General features: G+C 39.7%; 1 protein-coding gene across 16 annotated transcripts in view; it reads left to right on the top strand.

Annotated features, from left to right (window-relative positions):
- The window catches only part of EPB41L3 (erythrocyte membrane protein band 4.1 like 3), a 91,304-nt gene that overhangs the window by 50,390 nt on the left and 20,982 nt on the right, over positions 1-19,932 (top strand). For 12 of the 16 annotated variants that reach the window (XM_026035421.1, XM_026035418.1, XM_026035420.1 and 9 more), the window contains 7 exons: positions 4,121-4,196; positions 5,888-6,106; positions 6,386-6,473; positions 10,076-10,228; positions 12,328-12,425; positions 13,809-13,984; positions 16,580-16,800. In XM_026035421.1, the coding sequence (XP_025891206.1) occupies positions 4,121-4,196; positions 5,888-6,106; positions 6,386-6,473; positions 10,076-10,228; positions 12,328-12,425; positions 13,809-13,984; positions 16,580-16,800 (1,031 nt within the window). The remainder of the gene's footprint in view (positions 1-4,120; positions 4,197-5,887; positions 6,107-6,385; positions 6,474-10,075; positions 10,229-12,327; positions 12,426-13,808; positions 13,985-16,579; positions 16,801-19,932) is intronic. The other 4 variants (XM_026035419.1, XM_026035429.1, XM_026035431.1 and 1 more) reach the window with 1 other exon arrangement.

Raw genomic sequence — 19,932 nt, forward strand, 5'->3', positions numbered from 1 at the left:
TGACCATGAGGCAGCAGTGTGCCCTGGTGGCCAAGAAGGCCAACGGGATCCTGGGGTGCATTAAGAAGAGCGTCTCCAGCAGGTCAAGAGAGGTGATCATCCACAGGAACTTAAGGAAGCATTTCTTCACTGTGAGGGTGACAAAGCCCTGGCACAGGCTGCCCAGAGAGGTTGTGGAGTCTCCATCTTTGGAGATCTTTAAAACCCGTTTGGAYGCAGCCCTGTGCCCCGTGCTCTAGGTGACCCTGCRTGWGCAGGGGGGTTGGACTCGATGACCTCTGAGGTCCCTTCCAACCTTGAGCATTCTATGATTCTATGATCTCATAGCCCCGAAGGCTGAGGAGCTCATGGTTTTTGTGGACTGGGAGCACTTACCCACTGCTAATGCTAGGCACAGCCTTAGTTTCTCAGACAACATGGGCTCTTAAACCACGAAGAGTCATTTCATGCAGACTTTGCGAGTGGGCTCAATAGCCTTTTCCACATCTGCTCTGATTCTCAGTTGTGATTAAGACAGAAATCTGGTAAAACCCCTGTGAGGAGACTTCACTTTTGAAATGAGTTGCCATATGATTTGGCAAGTACCAGCGGCACTGCTTTTGGAGCTGTCACATTAATTGTTTTATTTCATTTGCTGCTTAGCTGCAAACCTTAGTCCTGAGGTCAGAAAACCAACCAAATGTGCACTCAGGCACTAAGACAGGCAGGATTAGGTCATTCTTCCCAGACCGCAACGGCAACCTGCTGTAGAAGCCCTGGAGGCTCAAAACAGGATAAGGGCCAAGGACACACTCTCTCTGAACTATAAATAATGCGCACGGTCTAAGTGGTTGATGCCACCTGGCTGCATCGTGTAGAGAGAGGCTGCCCAGCAAGACACCTCTGTAGTGGGAGCACTTTTCACCCTGGCTCATGGCTCGTGTAAATACCTTCCCTGCTTCCCATGGGAGATGCCAGGAGGTTCATAGAAAGGGCTGGAGGGAACACTGAGCCCTCCTCTCCAGCCTCAGAGCATCACAATTGCTGCAGGGAAGGGGCACTGGGTGCAGGGAGGATAGCTTTGGCCCCTGTGGCCTGTCTCAGAGCCTAAATTTCACGTCCTTCTGCTGCATCTCACCCCCAGCCTCTGAATTACCTGAACATTTTAGGTATTTTATCCCATAAAGACATCAGAGAGTTTCTCAGGATCATAAAACATGAAGTGGCATTACTAGAAACAACTTGACGTTTGCAGAGATGCAAAAAGCCTGAAGTTTGACATTAAGCAAAGTAACCTTAGGGGATTAGGCCACAGATATAAATTATTTCTTTGCATTGCTGTTATTTAGATCATCTCCAGGAACACTTAGCATCCTATAGTAAATAGCACTCCATCTAAAGTGTCTTTCTTCTCTGCCTTTCAAAAGCTTGAACTTTGCTCCAAAAATGACCATTCAGTTCACAGAGAAACAGCCAATTTTCTGCTTCATGTGAATATTTTAAAAAGYTCAGTTGTTAAATTTAGCTCTCTGCTGCATTACAAATTCAAAAATCTCTCACAGGAAAGTTGTGTCAGGGCCACTAGTCTCAAAATGTGACGTACCTTTTTTTTTGCTTTTCTTTTTAAAATAGATGAAATGTGTGTGTTTGCATAGGCAGGAAAAGCTCAGTAGCTTTGTGTCTACATATTTTGTGAACAGTGACTTCTATAACTGTGTTTTTACAAACAAATGTACCTCATAGTTTAAATTTATTGGCTCAGGTCTAGCAAAAGTCATATCTCCCTCCAAGATGCAAAGGGTTAATTTACACTGAGTGGAAAGCTTCCCCAGTCACTAAGAGCACTTCAAGCACTAGGAGCACTAACTGCGCTTTTCCACCAGTATTACTTTCATGTAAATGATCTGCAATGAAAAATAATCAAAATGCATGTTTCATTGTATCCCTTCTTTTTCTACTAAAAGTGCTGCAGACCTTGATGAGGCAAATTATGTTGATTGTCAATGCAGGCAAAACAGCTGAGCCTCAAACTCTTGCTTTGAAATGCGTTTAATATGTGCCCGAGCTGTGAGTTAGACGMTGAAAGGTTGTGACAGCGAGAGATTAACCAGGGCAGAAAAGTCTAGTCCTGGACTTGATGCAGGGAGTAGAAGATGACATTTGTAGAAGATGACAGTGATAATTTGCTTGCTTTTTAGAATTCACCTTCCAAGTTTGAAACAAGATAACTTTGAAAAAGTAGGACTCTTAGGTATGGCAGTTTTCATGAATAGCAAATAATAAAAGAGGAAATTGCAAACTTGCTAAATGTTAGTTGMGTGGTAGGAGACTGAGAGATCCCTAATTCCCTGATAAATAAGCCATCCTTTTTATTATGGGGTTTGCAAAATTAAGCTGTCACTGTGTATAAGGCCTCCAGATCGCACCCTGCTAGTTCTAACTGATGGCTTCAGCTGAGGTATGTTGTATTTAACCCATTGATACCCTGAACCCATTGATACTCTGAAGTATGTGAGTGAGGACAGAAGCTCCCAAGGGAGATACGTTAGGCTTGATTTATTTTGTGTGTGCCAGAGGCCAGGCTCAGATTAACCTGTGGGGCATCCAAGCCCCCTGCTCTCCAGTGTATGGGTCAATCGCTGGGCTGGCCCTCAGCTCGTCACCTGTTCCCAAATGGGACATATCCCAGCCTCTCTGCTAGGCAGCTATTCATCCCATAGACCAAAAAAAAAAAAAAAAAAAAAAAAAAAAGAAGTAGAAAAAGTCCTCATGTGAAGGAACCTCAAATTTTCATCAGGAGCTGAAATCCTAATGGATACTTTGCAGGAGACAGAAATGCCTAAATAAAAGCTCCCAGACATCTCATTTGGAAAACCTTGCTGAATTTTCAGGCAATCAGCTGTAAAAATGATTAGAAAAGCTTCAGCATACTTTTACTCTGTCTAGTTTATAATCTCTGTACCATAACATGTATCAGGCTGGCCTTCCAGACCTCGGTTCATCAGAAGGTGCTAGGGGCCAGAGAACTGAGGATCATGAAAAAAACACTCGTAAGATTCACATGGAAGAGTCCAGTTTCTCAGAGTCCATGAGCACCTTCCCATTCCATAGCACTTTCTCCTTACAAAGACCCACATAGATCTTCTCAGAAGCAGGATTAATTTTCTTTTTTTTTTTTCAGTTAGATTGTAATTTGATGTCAACACATTTTGGAAAAGTGACAGGTTACCGTGATCTGGGTTTCTTGAGTGGAGAAATACTGTGATTTAAGTGACAGAAATAGATATAGAGAGGTGTATCCCACAAGGAAGGCCTAGATGGGCAGCTCTTGCATTAAAATGCCACCATATTGCCTGCTTTTTATTTGTATTTGAGACATGCAGTAGCATAGCCTGTCACCTTCYTCCGAACAGCTTGTATGGTCATGTTGTTATGTTTAATTCTTTCTCAGCTTTAATCTTAATACTATTACCACATTTAAAGCTAACCTCGCAGAAAAGAAAAATGTTAAAAACAAAAAATACTAATCACAGTGCAAACCAGCATCCCATGAGGCACTTGGACCTACCGAAATTCTAAAAGATTTCCTCAGTTTCAAAGGCCTTTATGCAGCGATGGCACCTGCGGTTGTCCTTGCAGTTCTGTCCCCACCGCAGTTTGTGTCGCCTGGGCCAGGAGCTGTGTGCTGAGGCAGCACTCGGCCACGGTGCTGATAAGCCCTTATGGGCAGGAAGGGTTGAGCGTGGCTCGCGTGACTCCCCTTGCGTTTTGGAAGCTCATTTAAGCACTAGTTTGTGGTGCTTTTAGTGCTGCTGCATTTAGGATTTCTTGTTTTTGAAGCTCAAATAGACTGCCTTTGCAGGTGGTTAATCCTAGTATTGAATTGCTGCTCTCTTTGGGTCTCTGCTTCAGTGAAAATCTCACTAAATAGGAAAAGATCTGTAAGATTTAGTTTAATACTGTAGTTGTKAGGGGAAAAAGTATCTTCAGGGTAGTATATGGGATAAAAAAAAGAGATGCTTCAGGCTGTTTTTATGACTTGTTTGACTGTAGTATTTTTAAGGCTGCTGGTAATATAACAGCATGAACATCTCCGTTTTCACTTGCTGTGTGCTTTCAGTAATGCTCTGCTTTTTTCCAGGTGGTGCTTGGCAGTTTGCATTTAATGTGAAATTCTACCCTCCAGACCCTGCCCAGCTATCTGAAGATATTACCAGGTGTTTAAAACATTAAATACCTTTCTAGAAGGGGGTTAAAAGCTGTTTTGGATAGTGCTTACACTTTAATTATCTGAGATGAGGAATGTTTTGCTTTGCAGTTGGTTTCCTAACTGCTAGGAGCTTATGGAAAATATGTGATGCTTTGGCAGAAAAGACACTGTGAACAGTTTTTAGTACTCTGAGCTAAGAAWACTTTCTTTTTCTTTCATAACTTGACTCTAAAATCAAGCATTTCCAATAGAGATATTCTTGAGATTTGATCCTACTTTAAATATCCCCAGGCCTGCCCAGTGTCCAGTCTTGCCAGTTGCCACTGTAACTTGTGTACTGCAAGTTCTTATTGTCTGTAAAGTCACAACTGTGAAAAGAGAGAGTGGGGATAAGGATGAGCATGTTTGTAGTTTTTATATGACCTCTAGCTCAGAATGCAGTTGATGCACACAGGGTAGTGAGTAGATGCAGGCTGTTCCTTGGCTGCCACTTTTACTAGTGATGCTGCAAGCATGAATGAAAAACACTTGTTTGGGTTTCCTCCTTGGTGTAAGACCAAAAAGCCTTCTAAACCATGAAGGATTTTATGCTGTTCCCTAGCCTATTCTAGCATTTTGTAGCCTCTTAGTATTTTTAGATATTCGTTGCTTTGTCAACTAAGACAGCATTTAGATAAAGTCTTCAGTGCAGAACAGAGCTCCCCTGCACTGGCCAGGGGACAGTTGAACAGTTGAATATGTATATTGAATATAATAAGCTATAATGAGTGTCCCAAAAGTTCACAGTTAACAGTCTGGGAGAAAGGAAGAGTTGCATTCTCTCTCATGTATAATTGGATTGAACACATGGAGGAAATCTCTATAGGATTTAAGAATATTTCCTAATTCCTGACTTTGGGTGCACGTCCCACTCCTCTGTCAGCTCCACACTGGACTAGGACCTGGAAATGAAACCAAAATTACCTCCCAGCTCAGAGCCAGAGCATATACACACCAGAAGTACAGTAAAACTGGTGGTGGTGGCCGAGATGTCTGTCTCACCCACCCTTACAACTCCCCCAAGGCCTCTCTGCCTCAGCCACAAAGCCAGCAGACATTATTTCTGAGTTTTTCTCATTCCTTTTATCTGGTGCTTCCTTGCACTGTTCATCATCATGTTTTATAAGAGCACTTACTGTTTGAATGCATTTTGAGAAAGCGACATAACTTTTTAATGAGAGGTTGTATTTTTTTTTTGCTTTCTTGTAGTTCATCGACCATTTAAGAAGCATTTTGTTTTTTCTCCTCAGATAATATATATATATATGTTAGCTATACACATACGTTTTATATTTACTATAAGAAATTCTTACATTTTAAATCTAAAGAAGAAAATTGCCCAGAATAGCTGTATAAAGATACGCTAGAGTGTTTGATGGAGATTTCTTCACCTAGCATTAAACAAAATGGCAAGCTATTTTATTAAGAAATCTCCATGCTGCTTTATGAGGACTAGTTAATTACATCTTGCTACCCACAACTTAGGCAAAGATTTTATTTTTTTATCCTTTTTAACGCCTGAAAAATATAATGCATGGGCATTTTCAGCAAATTAGAAGCAACAGAAGACTTAAGACATTCTTGACGTCTCTTTGGAGGCTGCTCCCTTTTCTGAGYGCTGGAAGGGGCTTTCTAAGCTGTCTGCCTGCTCTGTTGCAGGTACTACCTCTGCTTGCAGTTGCGAGACGACATCGTCTCCGGCCGGCTGCCCTGTTCTTTCGTCACGCTCGCCCTCCTGGGCTCCTACACGGTGCAGTCGGAGCTCGGCGATTACGACCCCGATGAATACGGCAGCGACTATGTCAGTGAATTCCGCTTTGCACCAAACCACACTAAAGAACTGGAAGACAAAGTCATTGAGTTGCACAAGAGCCACAGGTGGGCAAAGGATGAGTGACTTGCACTCAGCTCCAGCATGAAACGCTACAATTTGCTGCCATGTCTTGCTGGAAATTATAGCACTTAGTAAGGAGGGTTTTAGGAAAAAGCACCTCTCTATTTCTTTGGTTAGTGATTTGAAGCAGAGCTTTAGCTCTGGTTGAAAAATAACAAGCTGTCTGAGGGGTGCAGCTTTAGCTCAGACAGGATGAAAATATTTTCCAATTGCTAAATTTTCTTTCCGATTTTGTTTCCTTAACATCGGCTGCTTTTTCTCAGGGGAATGACACCGGCAGAGGCTGAGATGCATTTCCTGGAGAATGCCAAAAAATTATCGATGTATGGAGTAGATCTCCATCATGCCAAGGTATGGTTGTTTAAACCGGAGCCTGCAGTGGTCATCTTTTTCATATCATATAATATTCCCTGATTTTAATGTTTGCCCTGATTCTTCTTGTTTCAAAAAAAAAAAAAGCAATTTGTGGAGTAGATCGCTAGTCTATATGAGGAAAAGTGACTCTTAGAATAAGCATGGATTTATTTGCAACTGTAACATAATTTAGCCTGTATTTCTAAGATGTTGCTTGTCAGCCATTGGTAGATGTGTTTTAAATATTGCATATTGATAAAAAAAAAAAGAAAGAAACACCCTTTGGGATAAATACTTAATGGACAGAAAAATGAACAAGAATATTAGAAGCTGTCCAGAGAGCAATCAGTTTTCATTTCATTCAACTCCAAACTCCATTTTTGTAAAGCCAGCTCTGGTCTCAACTAGATAAACAGGTCATTTCCAATACGGCAAACAACTTTGAAACTCTTAATTAGCTTGCTGGAAACCTAATCAATTATTAGGAGTAATCAATTATTATCAGTAATAAGGAGGCAGAGTCCAGTGTCTGTCCCCCAAGTGCAGTCATTGCAGTTAACTGGAGGGAGAGTACTTCTTTTGGAARCATTCTCCCAAGATGAAGTAGTTTCTGTAATCATCAGCAGTTAAAGGGTTGGTCAAAAGTAGTCATTCTTACAGTGGTTTGAGAAAGCCAYCCAACAACCTGATGGTGTTTGTTTGCCCCCTCCCCTTTTTCATTTTTCCAAATAAATAATTGTTATTTGTTCTTCACTCTTCAAAGTAAGACTAATGGGTTTCCACTTCTTTGAGGTTACTAAGTATGCTCAGCAAATGAATGATGAACAAAGAATCCTGGGCTCTGGAGAGCCCTGCATTTTCTGTGAAAGGTCACTTTACTGTGAGCCTGTTTTTATTCTGCAGAGGACTCTTTCAAGCGCTAAGACAAGTTTGCAGCTTGGATCTTGAAAGGGCCTGCAGCCACCTCCCTGGGGCATTTCATAGGAACTGGGCATGCGTGTTACAGAATTCAAAGCAATCTTTTGTGTGCTATTAATTGCCTTCCCTGAAAATGAAAAATCTGAGAATGGCTCGATGGGCAGCTTTGGACTGGGAGGCAGGCTGCCGCTTTTCCTGTCGCTTGCAGATAGGCGCACAGTCTYGAGGCACATTCAGAGCAAGGCTCGAAATGGTTGGCAAATGTCACTCGGTAGCTTTTTTAACAGCCTTGTCCAACACAAAGAATTCTGTAAAATAACAAAAAAACAAACAAACAAAAGAAACAACGACAACAAAAGAGCTTCTGTTCTAAATGTGTAGCATGTTTCATTACTGAAAATTTAACATACTGTGCCATTCAGGCCAAATTGTTTTCTTCAGAATTGGGGCGTACTGGAGAAAGGCTTTTAAATCTAAGGTAAGCTATCCTGAGATAACATTTCTCCCCCCAAAAAGCTATCAGCATATGGTTTTACTGTTCTGTTTTTCTTACRGAAAGATGCAGGGCAAGAGAAGCTGGTAGGCAAGCTGATCACTCTCTTAACATATATTATTTAAGAAACCTGCATTTATAACCAAGTTTGGTTTGTTTGTGGATTAAAAAGAAAAGGTCTGGGATCTTGGAAAGTGAGCTAAATCTATGTGAAAWGCAATATTACAGTTTAGATTAGGTCCGCCACTTAGTTCTGACTGTATCAGACCATCAAGTGGGTCAAATGCCTCGGTGGGGTGCTTTTCACTCAGACAGTGGCAGAGCTCTCTGTGTTAATTGATGTCAAAAGTCAATTCCTTAAGGCTGTGCAGGTTTAAAAGGTATTCAACACGTTGGACTCACTAGCGACAAGTAGTTCTAAATTAGCAAACACAAAACTGCAGTTAAAAAACACATTCAAGTGGACAGATTTGTCCACTGAGCAACTCTAATAAATGACAATTCCAATAAATTTCCCACTTAYCTGCAAAACTAGAGATATTTGCAACTCTGTGTCTCATGTACTGGGCATTATGGATAGGAGCTTTCTGTGCCATGCAAAGGCATCACTCCTGGAAAAAAAAAGCCAAATTCTCCTCTTATTCAGGTTTCACCACAGGAGTATCACATTTAAAAGCAATCATTGACACCAACAAGTAGAAGGAGCCTTGAATACACTCACATCTGCTGCAGAGGTGGGTTCGAGGAAAGAAAGCTTTTTCTCGACAATTTTTCAAGAATATATTTCATATTTCAGAAGAATTAGCCCCTTGCCTGTGCAGCTGTGTGCCCTATGTACACATGTGTGCATTTCGGGCATCTGCCAGGCAGTATGATTTCAGGCAATGAGATTTTTTTTTTTTTTTTATCTTTAATGGCTTCATTATGTTTAAAGATTTACTCACTGCCTAGGGAGCTGTAAAACTGAAGTCCACTGACCAAAAAAAAAACCTTCTGCAGTACCTCGCATTGAAACCTCATCAGAATTTATTTGGGAAATAATCTACCTTTAAGGAGCAAAGTCATCATTGTGGGAACATGTATCATTTATTGGTCTGTTTTTTAAYAGTGGGGTGACCTTTTGGCGCTAATTGTATATACATCGCATCTCTGAACTAAAGCATTTTTTTTTTATTTCAAGCTGTACTGTAGTAACCTTTTCATCTAGATTGACTACGTGTGTCTTTGTGTTCATCTTAAAATGTAATCAGATTTTTCTCTATATTCTTAAATGTGATTTGTTGGGAAAGCTAAAGGAAAATTATAAAATAAGGTCATGATTGTCATAGCTTGACAAGTTTGACAGAGATTGACCTCTCCATAGTTTCTGTTCTCAGAATTTTGTAAGTTTAAACTTATCTTAAAACACACAAAAAATAATAGAATTGTATCCTTGACAGGCTCTGGCAAAGCTTATGACTATTTGAAATCTTGAAAGGGAAGTTCTTTCTTCTGAGGGGTGTATTTTAATAGGATTATGGCCAAATCTTTTATAAGATTAAGATATCTGAATTACACTTACTCTCTCAAAACGGTCAAAACACAGATGTTGCCACGGAGTTTTAAAAGAACCTTTCTGGTCTAAGTGCTTAATTTGCCTAATTTTCCACCTACTAGTCGTTTCACATATTACTGCAGAAAAGTGAGAATGTAAAAATATTGGGCATAGGCACAACAGCATTAAAGAAACTAGCAAACCTACACAAGCAAACTGCAGGGAAAAAAATAAAAACCCAAACCCTTTCACAAGGCTTAGTCATGGAGATGAGTGATTCAGGGACAAGTAAATGGTATATAGCCCCACTAACTTTCAATCTTGTATTTATGCTAATGACATTTGGGAAGTAATGACATTTTTCTGTGTGGATAATCTTATTATTTTAATAGCTTGCCACATTTTCCTCCATTCCTTTTAGAGTCTTTCTACAAAGTAAAGTAATATTGAGCCCTCTCACCCTGCCTGACCTTACTATTACTTTCATAAATGCAGATAATAAGTAGAATAAGGAGGCTAGGTTTTAAAAGTGAGATCACTGCACCAGATGTATTAAAAATGTGTGGCTCATAAATATATATATATATGTATAAGAATCTATAAAACTTTGGGATATAGAAAGTACTCAATAAAGCACACTGCTTCCTTTTGCAGGATTCTGAAGGAGTGGAAATCATGTTAGGTGTTTGTGCGAGTGGTCTCTTGATATATCGAGACAGACTGAGAATAAATAGRTTTGCCTGGCCAAAGGTTCTGAAAATTTCATACAAGAGGAACAACTTCTACATCAAAATCCGACCAGGGGAGGTAAGAGCTTCCCCTCCCTCCCTTGAGCGTAGCCTTTCCAAAAAAACATGTTCTCATTAGTGATTTGTTAATTTGTCAAGTCTTGCAAGCCCTCAACATTCCTCTTCATTTATATTTTTAAAATTGTGCTGATTTCTTAGGAAAAAATAGGTAAATATTTAAAATACAGATAAACCCTTTTTTTGGTGTTTTTCCATTTACATCCATTAACTACTGTAAAGTATAAATTTAGTCATCTGCATGTAAAAAGAAAAAAAAGCTCATTCATTTTATGAATACTTTGAGAATTTAAGTATCCTATTTCTGCAGTTGTACTGTTACTGTTGTAACTATTCTTATTCATGGGTTGCTCATCATCCACCATCGTGTTGCATATTGAATTAGTGTGTATCCATCTTACCTGCTAAAGGATGAAGATAGGCCATACCAATTTTTATGAGCTCATCAGAGTAGTAAATTTGAAGCCTGAGCAGCAATCTAGAGATGGATAAAAATGGGAGTCAAGCATCCATTCATCAGCATTATTGGTAGCTACATGCATTAGCCTTTCCCGCCCCATAGGAGCTCCTGTGCTGACATTGAGGAAGGTGATGGGAAAGCTCGTTCAATGAGTGCCCTCTCGTGGCTTTGTTGGATGCATCGCAAATCTACTCTTGATAATGTGCCTGTCTGTCTTTACCTCATGCTTGAAGCATGTACTACATGGAAGTAAAATGATACAGCCTAGCAAAAATTCCAGGAAGCGTTCAACATACCATAGGGAAAGGATGGGCTCTGTTTTAGCTGCTGGTACAGTGATCAGTCTCAGACAGATGAAAAAGTCATGGTCATTCTAGAGAGTGGAACTTCATGGCAAGATAGAAAGCACCTATCTGATTTTTAGGAATAGCATTTCCTTGGTGCAGTATGTCAGTTGAGGACTCTGAGCCTAGTGTCTCCTGTACTGGCTCTGCAAGTGACCCAGGAAATCTGCTGGGACTCTCCCAGTATAACTGAACACCTGAATATTTTTACAGAATCTACACCAAAATCCACAAACCTGACACTTTCTGCCTCTCAATGGGCACAGTCTCAGTAACCAACTTCCAAGCCTTGGAAGTCTGATTTAAAACAGCAGAATAGCCACTGGTGTTCCCACTGCCTGCACTCAGTCTTTTCACCATTGAAGTTCTAATGAGCTCTGCTCATCTTAATATGTAGCTTCCTCTAACCAGGTCTTAGGCAAAATAAGCAATGCAGCCTGTTTCCAAATTACATTGGATGATAATGTGATTCATCATCCCATGTGCCGCTTACATCATTTTTCCTGCTTTGTCTGCCTATCTCAGTTCCTGCAGTGATCCAGGACCTGATTTCTTGCAACTGCCTTTCTGTCTGCCTTCCCCTGATCCCAGCAATACTATTTCACCTACTCAGCTATCCACCTCTAGCCATCCCCCCGTTACAGCTGCTGCAGCTGCCACAGCTTTTGCATCTGGAATATAGACCTGTAGCACAACCTAGAAAGGTGTCTTGGTGGCTGCAGCCAACTGTTTCAGTTGCCTGCACTTCTCATCCCAGCCCCCAGGAGAAAAACTAGCTAAAACATAGTGATTTACTGACTCCTGCTCTTTTACTATAAATCTYCTTAATCTAAGGCTGTGTGAGACCAAATTAGTCCTGGTGAACTATTGCTCCCCTCCAGGCTATTGTCAGGCTTCCCACTGTTCTTTAAACTGGCGCAGTTGTTACATGTTGTTAAAACAACAGGGCAAAAATGCTTAAATGTGTTTTTTTTTTCCTCTGAGATCTCCCAAGTTTTAACTGATGTTTTCCTTACTATAGTGCATAAAACATCAGTGTCACCAGCAAAAACTTCTCTCCTATTCTTTAGATTTCTCCTCAAAACCAATCCTCAAAGTTTGCCTTTAATTGCAGCTCACAGATATCTACAGAATATACATATATGTGTTGTATACATGGGCACATATGTTCACATTTGCAATGAGATGATATAAAAAGAGGAAATGAACCTATATGTACGTGCACACTCTCTAAATGCAGATGCAGCATCAAAAACATACCTTGATTTTCTTTTCTCTTTCTTTTCTTCTGCCTAGTTTGAGCAGTTTGAAAGCACTATTGGGTTTAAGTTGCCAAATCATCGTGCTGCAAAGCGCTTATGGAAAGTGTGTGTTGAACACCATACATTTTTCAGGTATGTGGATTTCTTTTCCTAAAGGTGTAGCATTAAAGATGACCAAAAAATAACAACTTTGTCAATAGAGACAAATGCCTTCAAATTCAATTGTCTTTCTGATTAAGAATGTCTCCGAGCAGACACATGAAGGTTATGGCYCCTTAAAAATTTGGAAATTTTCACAAAAATTATTCATGTTCTTTCAAATAGATATTGAATGTTTTAAATCATCATAAAATTTGAATAGTTAACTTCTTGTTTTTGYTTTATCTGTACATGATATTATCAGCCACTATAATGAAAGATCTGAAGGAGAATGTAACACTGCTGCACATACAACTTGTCTAGAAAGAACAACTTATATGAAAAATTACTGGGAGATGGGAGTAAAAGTTAAAAAAAAAACAAACTTTTTTTGCTTTAATTAAATACAAAAAAAGCAGAATATAGTCAGCGGTTTGTTTCTTGGAATACCCATAGTTTTCATTACTACATGACTGAGGAATTTTGCAGCTGTACATAATCAATTAAGTTTTTGGTGTCCAAGAAGGCTTGAGTAAAGTTTGAGACAGTGGAATAAATGCAGTACTTCATTTGAATTTAAGACAATCAGCAGTGGAATATTTAGCAATGAGAACCCAACAAGGTGACATTTTCAATGTTTTGAAAGAACAACCAGCTCTTACAAGTCCCTCTTCACATGTTTGGGACAACACAGGAATTTTTTTCTTTCTAAAAYTATTGGTTCAAGCTGTCTATGGATTCAGGCTTATGTGATTTTACTGGTTGCATGTGAAGTGTCACAAGGACTACAAGAGTAAATGAGTGTGCATTTGTTTGGTGATTTTTGACGCCTAATGGAAGATCACCTTTTAAAGCATAAACTCTGTAGTAGTGGAATGGATTCTTCATTAAACTCCCATAGTCTAAATACAGATGGTGGGAAAGCTCTAACCTGAAAAATGTTTGCACCTTGTGAATGAMTATGGCTTGCATTCATGGAAATCTGTTCTGGTGTTGTCTTTGATAGAGCAGCATTGTCATAAATTTCAAATGTRAGAGATATATCACTGTTTCAGCCTGTATCTAAGTCCCTGATATAAAAGACATTTCAGTTTCAGTCTTGGTAATTAGAAAAAAAGAAATCTGATTTTCAGTCAGAAAGAGCTTGATTGTGTGATGAGCATTATTCTTGCCCACTAAAAATAAATCAGCTTTTTTAATCCATTATCTAAGTGATTTTGTAATGTGGAGCAATCATTGCTTCCTTTCTAGCTGTGGACTCWTGGGACAGAGGTTACCATGGATAATGCTGCACAACAGTATTCTGTCTCCTCTACAGAAATAATGGCCTTGTTTGTCAAATAAGTGGAATAACATACACTACTTGATGTGTTTTAGGCTCCTGCTTCCAGAAGCACCTCCAAAGAAATTCCTCACGCTGGGCTCCAAATTTCGCTATAGCGGTCGAACTCAGGCCCAGACGAGAAGAGCCAGTGCRCTAATAGACCGCCCTGCACCTTATTTTGAGCGTTCCTCTAGTAAACGTTATACTATGTCTCGGAGCTTAGATGGTGGTAAGATCCCCTTATTTGCCTGCTGTGGACTTTTTCTGAACTTTCAGTCAATGTGGTCTTTAATTTAGATTAGATATAAACCTCTTGTAATCTCCTATCCCTTGAGCCTCTGCTGAGTGGAGACTGTAAGTATGTGCATGTTCATTATTTACCATAAAAAGGCTTTATATTGATAGAGCTGGCCCTTCTGCTTTTAATAGTTAGTGCAGTCTGCAACACAAGGCTTATGTGGGAAGAGAAGCAGTATTTACAATTGTCTACGTACCTGGACTTAGAAAATCAGGTTCATGAGACATGTTATGCAATGTAAACAGTACAATAGAGTACGCTGAGCAGTACAGAGGCATCTCCCAGATAAAGAAGCAAGGCATCAGGTGGCCCTACAAAGCTTGTTAGCTGTCAAAAGGGCTTTTTGCTTTCTCATGAAGCCTGTTTGGAAATTCCTGCCAGCAGTCATTGTTGAGGAGTTACTTCCAACCCAAGAAGCCAACAAGCCTGTTACATCTTTTGGAGGTGCTGTCGCTGATGGCTCTCCTGTGACCTCCTCACTGACTGCCATTGCATTTGGAGCATGAGCAGTCACCGGAATAAAGAATCAAAAAAACAAGTCTTTGCTTCATGGCATTTATTGGCTACTTTTGATCAGATGGAGGTGGCCTTCAGACTGGCACAGGCAGGAGCACAGGGTAGTTACATGTGCTTCACCAGGAATATTTAACAGGTAAATCCTGGGATGGACTAGATTTACAGCCACAGTAGTTGCAAAGCCTTCACTGGGAGGATATCCTTGGGGGCCTGCTTTTCATGGGCTCTGTTGTACACCCACACTTGCAAAGCACTTCTGGGCTTTGGAGAAGTATGCCAGCACAGCCCTGCCCTATGCAGCAAATCAGGCTTCAGCATTTTCTGCAAGATTTGCATAATTGTTTGGGTTTTCTTTAATTTGCCTTTTTTTTGTATGCAGGTTTTAATTTAAGTTTACAATACAAATTCAAAAATGAATTATTTCTTTTAATCAAGTAGTAGTGTTTGTAATTACCTAGTATCTTAATGTGATCAGTGCTTTTAACATACATTATTTTTGAAGATAAAGCTGGCGAGTAGGTTAAAAAGGTATCCTTCATCTTTCAGTCTTTCTGTAGTTCAGGGAAGTCAAGGTACAGCTGCTCTTTCAGACTAAAGTAACATATAATCGCAGTACTTAATCAGTTATTATTAATGTCATCTCACAAATGAATATTGCTTGTCGTTTATTTTTTGTGAAAGAACATATTAATAAATTCAGAAATACTACAGTTAAAAAAAAAGAATTTTGTTACAGAATATACAAGTGAATCACAGTGAGTGTAGCTGATGGTGAGGAAGGGTGGAAGCTTTCATTTGTCACTAGTGACAAACCTTCCTTTCTACCTCTAACAGTGCTGCTCATCCTTCATAATTTTGGAATCTTCTAATTCTGATGTGCTTCTTGCACGTTACCAAGCAACTGGTGACCCAATTGCTGTGCATGTGTCTCAAAGCACAAATTATCCCTCTGCATTGTTTTGTTTATAATATCTAAACAAGATGTCTCTCTCTCCTCGTTTTCTTCATCCTGCCTCCTAAGCTCATTAACAAGAGATGATGTATCTGAAAGCTTTTCCCACTCATTTGTTAGGCTCTGCGAGGTTTTTATAATGCTAATTTGCTGCAAGTGCAAATGGGGAGAAGAGATTTTTTTATTCAATATTTATGATTTGTTTACGGATGCTGTTACTGCAGTATAAATATGGAGGTAACAATCTGCATCCTACGTGATTATACTGTCATCATGGTCCTGCGATTTTTGACACAAGCAAGTAACATTTTATATGTGAACAGTCCTGTGGAAGGGATAATAAGTTACTGAAAGGTCAAGAGCAGGATCTAAGCATTGTGATTACATTATATGTGTAAATGTACTGTTTATTTTCAAATTATGTGTATTTAAGTTTGATGAACTATTGAATGTTAAAACCTAAAATCTCCTATTCCGGTCCACTGAATTGAATGTCATCTCCTTCCAAAATTTTGTAGGAGAATGAGTACACTGCATTGGCAGACACTAATCCCAGATAAGAGAAAAAATCCATTTATTTACTGATTCTCAGACTTTATGTTATAGCAATATTGTCATTTCCTCTAATGCAGTGCATTATTTAGCATGCATTTGGTCCATATTGGTATATTCTGACATATCTCAGAGAAAGTCTCTTCCGTCCCCATGGCTGATGTCATAGCTGTTTTCCTTATTTTACCTGAATGATAATATGGCAATGCTTTTTCTTTTTTTTTCCCCTGATATTTCCCTACAATAGCAATGCTAATGGCTTGCTAGCATTTAGCAAATGTGATGCACCACACTTGGTGCAGTCAGGTGTGCATACACATACCCGGTGCGTGTGAATATGCATACAGACACCAACACCCTTTATTTAAATGTATGCATGCGTTTCTGCCTTAACAAAACACGGCTCGGCCGTGTCCACAGGTTTTACTAACCCTCGCCTTTTAGCTTGATGCAGCTTCTCCGCCAAGGCTCCCTGGGACTTTATCTCTTTAAATGTTTGCTTTTAGCATCCGTGAATGAGAACCATGAAATGTACATGAAGGATTCTGTGTCTGCTGCAGAGGTTGGTACGGGCCAGTACGCCACGACAAAGGGCATCTCGCAGACCAACTTGATCACCACGGTGACGCCAGAGAAGAAGGCAGAAGAGGAGAAGGACGATGAGGAGGGCAGGAAGAAGCGGGCAGAGGAGGTCACCCCGGTCTCCGCAACACGCCACGACACAAAGGTAGAGTTTTGCAGGGGAGGGGATTACCCTGAGCTGCCTGCAGGGTGCTCAGAGCAGTGCTGGGCTGGCACGCAGGGAGAGGATGCCGAGCTCAGTAAACAGCAAGGAGCGTATACAGGGCTGTGTATATGTTTATACATGTGCCTTTCATCAGGTTTTTTTTTTTTTTTGTAGTTACTTTACGTGTCATTCGACACTGTAAAAGTCAGTTCCTGCCTTGGACTGCTTGTTGAAAAGCAAATACATTTAAGAATCAGTGCAGTGGGTGTTTCTTGTTTATTTTTGTTTGTTTGTTTGTTTYGTTTTGCTTTGTAGCATTCAAAAGCTCTTTGGGAAATACCTAAAAGCAGCCTGGAAGCGCACATTTTGCTCGTTGGGTCTTCAGATGTATTTTGGCTTTAGTATATGGGCTTCCATTTCTTTATGTTTCGGCAAGGCAACAGAATATTTCTGTCTACTTATATGTAGCTGTGTGCTTTAAACTATTGTATTTTTCWCATTTGCTTCTAATAGCATTGTATTTCCCTGCATTCCCTATATTCAATGAGCCCTTTTTCCTATTAACTTTTGGGTGTAATATATTATTATATGCATTTACTTCTGCCCTACAAAACTATTTGCTTCCTTCTTTTGATGCTTTGCATTGAAGAAAACTGTTTTTATCACTGGCTCTCTATTCAGTTGTTTAATTTGATTTGTCAGTCGCTGCTTCCAATCCCAAACCCATCGCACCTGCACACATACAAATCCAGAGTCTTCTGGGAATTACATCTGCTGTGTCACTGAGATGGGACAAATCAAGTTAGAGGAACAGAGAAATCGATGGTGAAGATAGAATCATAAATGACTGGGTGTAAAATCTCCTGTTTCTTTTACGTTGAGGAGGGAAAAAAAAGAAAAAAGAAAAAGATTATGAAATGTTGAATATGGGATATCATTCAAAAAGTGATAAGGTCTATCCTCTCAATTTATGAGAGAAAAAAWTGGTATTTACTCTTACATCAACTATGAGTGTGTATCTTAGAATTTCTAACCATATAATGTAATGCCACAATTAAGAAAATAGTTAGGAGGTGCAAATTCTGAAATAAGAGCTTAAGTTAAAGTACAAAAAAATAAAAAAGAAAAGAATGAATTACTGGAGATTACACTGAAGAAAGATTCTGTTTGTTTGTTTGTTTAAAGTAATGGACTTTATAGCTGTCCATTTAGCTTTATAGCTGAATTAGCTTTATAGCTGTAACATTTWAAAAAAATCTCCAAAATTTATCTGGAGTCACCTTGAAAGGAGAGTAGTAGTTTGTTAATGGAAGAATATTGTCAGAAATTAAATATGCAGAAAATATTCATTAAAAACTAATCCTGTTCCGAAAGTTTCTTGATTTAGGGTGGTGGAAAGTTTGAGCTGCATTTCAGAGATCCTTAGATTTGGCTAGAAGTAGTCAAAGATATTGTTAGACTATTGTGATGATACTTGAAGAGCAGAGATGAGCCACTGTTCCCTCCTAAATGGAGGATTCTGTTTAAACCACGTGTTAGCAACAGCTTCAGTTCTGTGAGCGTATAAAGATCTTAGCCCTGCTTCCATGGGCCTGCTAGTTGTCTTGTCTATAATAAAGAGAATAGAGTCTAGAGAAACACAGAGCAATTTTAAAATTAAGTGACCTATAAACTTTATATATAGGTTTTGTCAGACATTTTTCGTTTAATTTATCAATATATATTTAAATAGGAGAAGTTATTCTAAAAAGGAATGTTGCAAAAATGTCAAATAAGTGAAAGTCYATATTAGCAAAGAAGAAACTTTGTGGGGTTTTTTTTGGCTTTTGCAATAGCAAGGAAAGTTTTTTCTATTTAGTTGATACGCAGGGCCGTGATGCCATTGGCATTAAATTTCAACTTTCATTAAGCCCACAGAAAAGATGTTTGACCTTGGGTTCGGTTTTGTTGTTAAACTGTGAAATACAGATTACCCGAACTGATGCATTTTCTTTAAAATACTATGCCTAGAGAAGAGAGAGAAGCAAAATAACAATGGGGGGGAAAGGAACTCTTCTCTGTAAATATTTGGCATAAAKCCCACTCCTACTGTTAATATACCTGGGAAAGATTAGGCTTTGAAAGTAGAAGTTGTGCAACCTGTGTCCGAAACGGCGGCCACTTGTTGCCTGGATTGTGTTCTTGTCAGCTCCGAGCGTGAGGGCAGGGGAAATGTGCTTTATGTTTTCATAATGAAGACAAGTGGTGGAGGAGCAATGCAGGTGTTTGCAGTTGGTCATGGAGCCAGGATGTTGCTTTAGCTACGCCAGCCTAAGTTGACTTTGGCCAAAATGCCCAAGATGGGTGAATGTTGTGAGAGGTCTGGTGTCCTGGAGCATGTTGGTAGCGATTGTTGTTGTTTTTTCCTTCTAAAACTTGGTACTGCCTACTAGGAGCACATCAGATTTACAGTGTTAGTGGTGAGGGCCCCTTTTTTCTGCCTTGTCTTCCTACTTGTACCTTTTTGCCCCATGCGTAATCTTAAAGACCTGTTGAAGCCCTACTAACACTGCATTAAAGCAAATCTTGTTTCTTGGCAGTTGATCCTCTTTGCACTGCGGCAAAACTTATAACAAAAAAAGGTTGAGATTATCTTTTTACCTCTTCATTATGGATATATATTTCCAATTATATTTTTGCCTCTAAATTATGGCAAAAACTCATTTTGCAAAGATGGTATCTGAAGAACTTGGCAGCCTGTGGTATCAGGGCCAGATCTGCCAGTCAGGCCCCTTCCCCATCCCCAGCGAGGGCAGGTGATCTGCTTGGCTACAAAGGCTCAGCCSCTGTCCCCCAGCACATTGCCGAATGCCGCTGACCCCACCGGCATTTTCCAGGAACAGGTCAGTCTGTGCCATGCGCAGGGATATCAGACCAGGGAGTACAACTGGTTGGTTAATGAAGTGGAGTGGTAGAGTAGGTGGGTACGATTAATTTGATGAGTTTTAGGGCATAGTGTTCTGTTAAATAATGTAATGGASGAATTAGGCTCCCCTCTGATTTTAAATCTTTGGGGTTTTCATTATTCCAGCTGAGGCTTTCCAAGACCTAGGTGGCATCTGCCACTTGCTCGCTCTCCAGAAACTTCCCCTC

This window comes from Nothoprocta perdicaria, unplaced genomic scaffold, assembly GCF_003342845.1.
Source record: "Nothoprocta perdicaria isolate Ctin4 unplaced genomic scaffold, notPer1 scaffold_16, whole genome shotgun sequence".
NCBI lineage: Eukaryota > Metazoa > Chordata > Aves > Tinamiformes > Tinamidae > Nothoprocta > Nothoprocta perdicaria.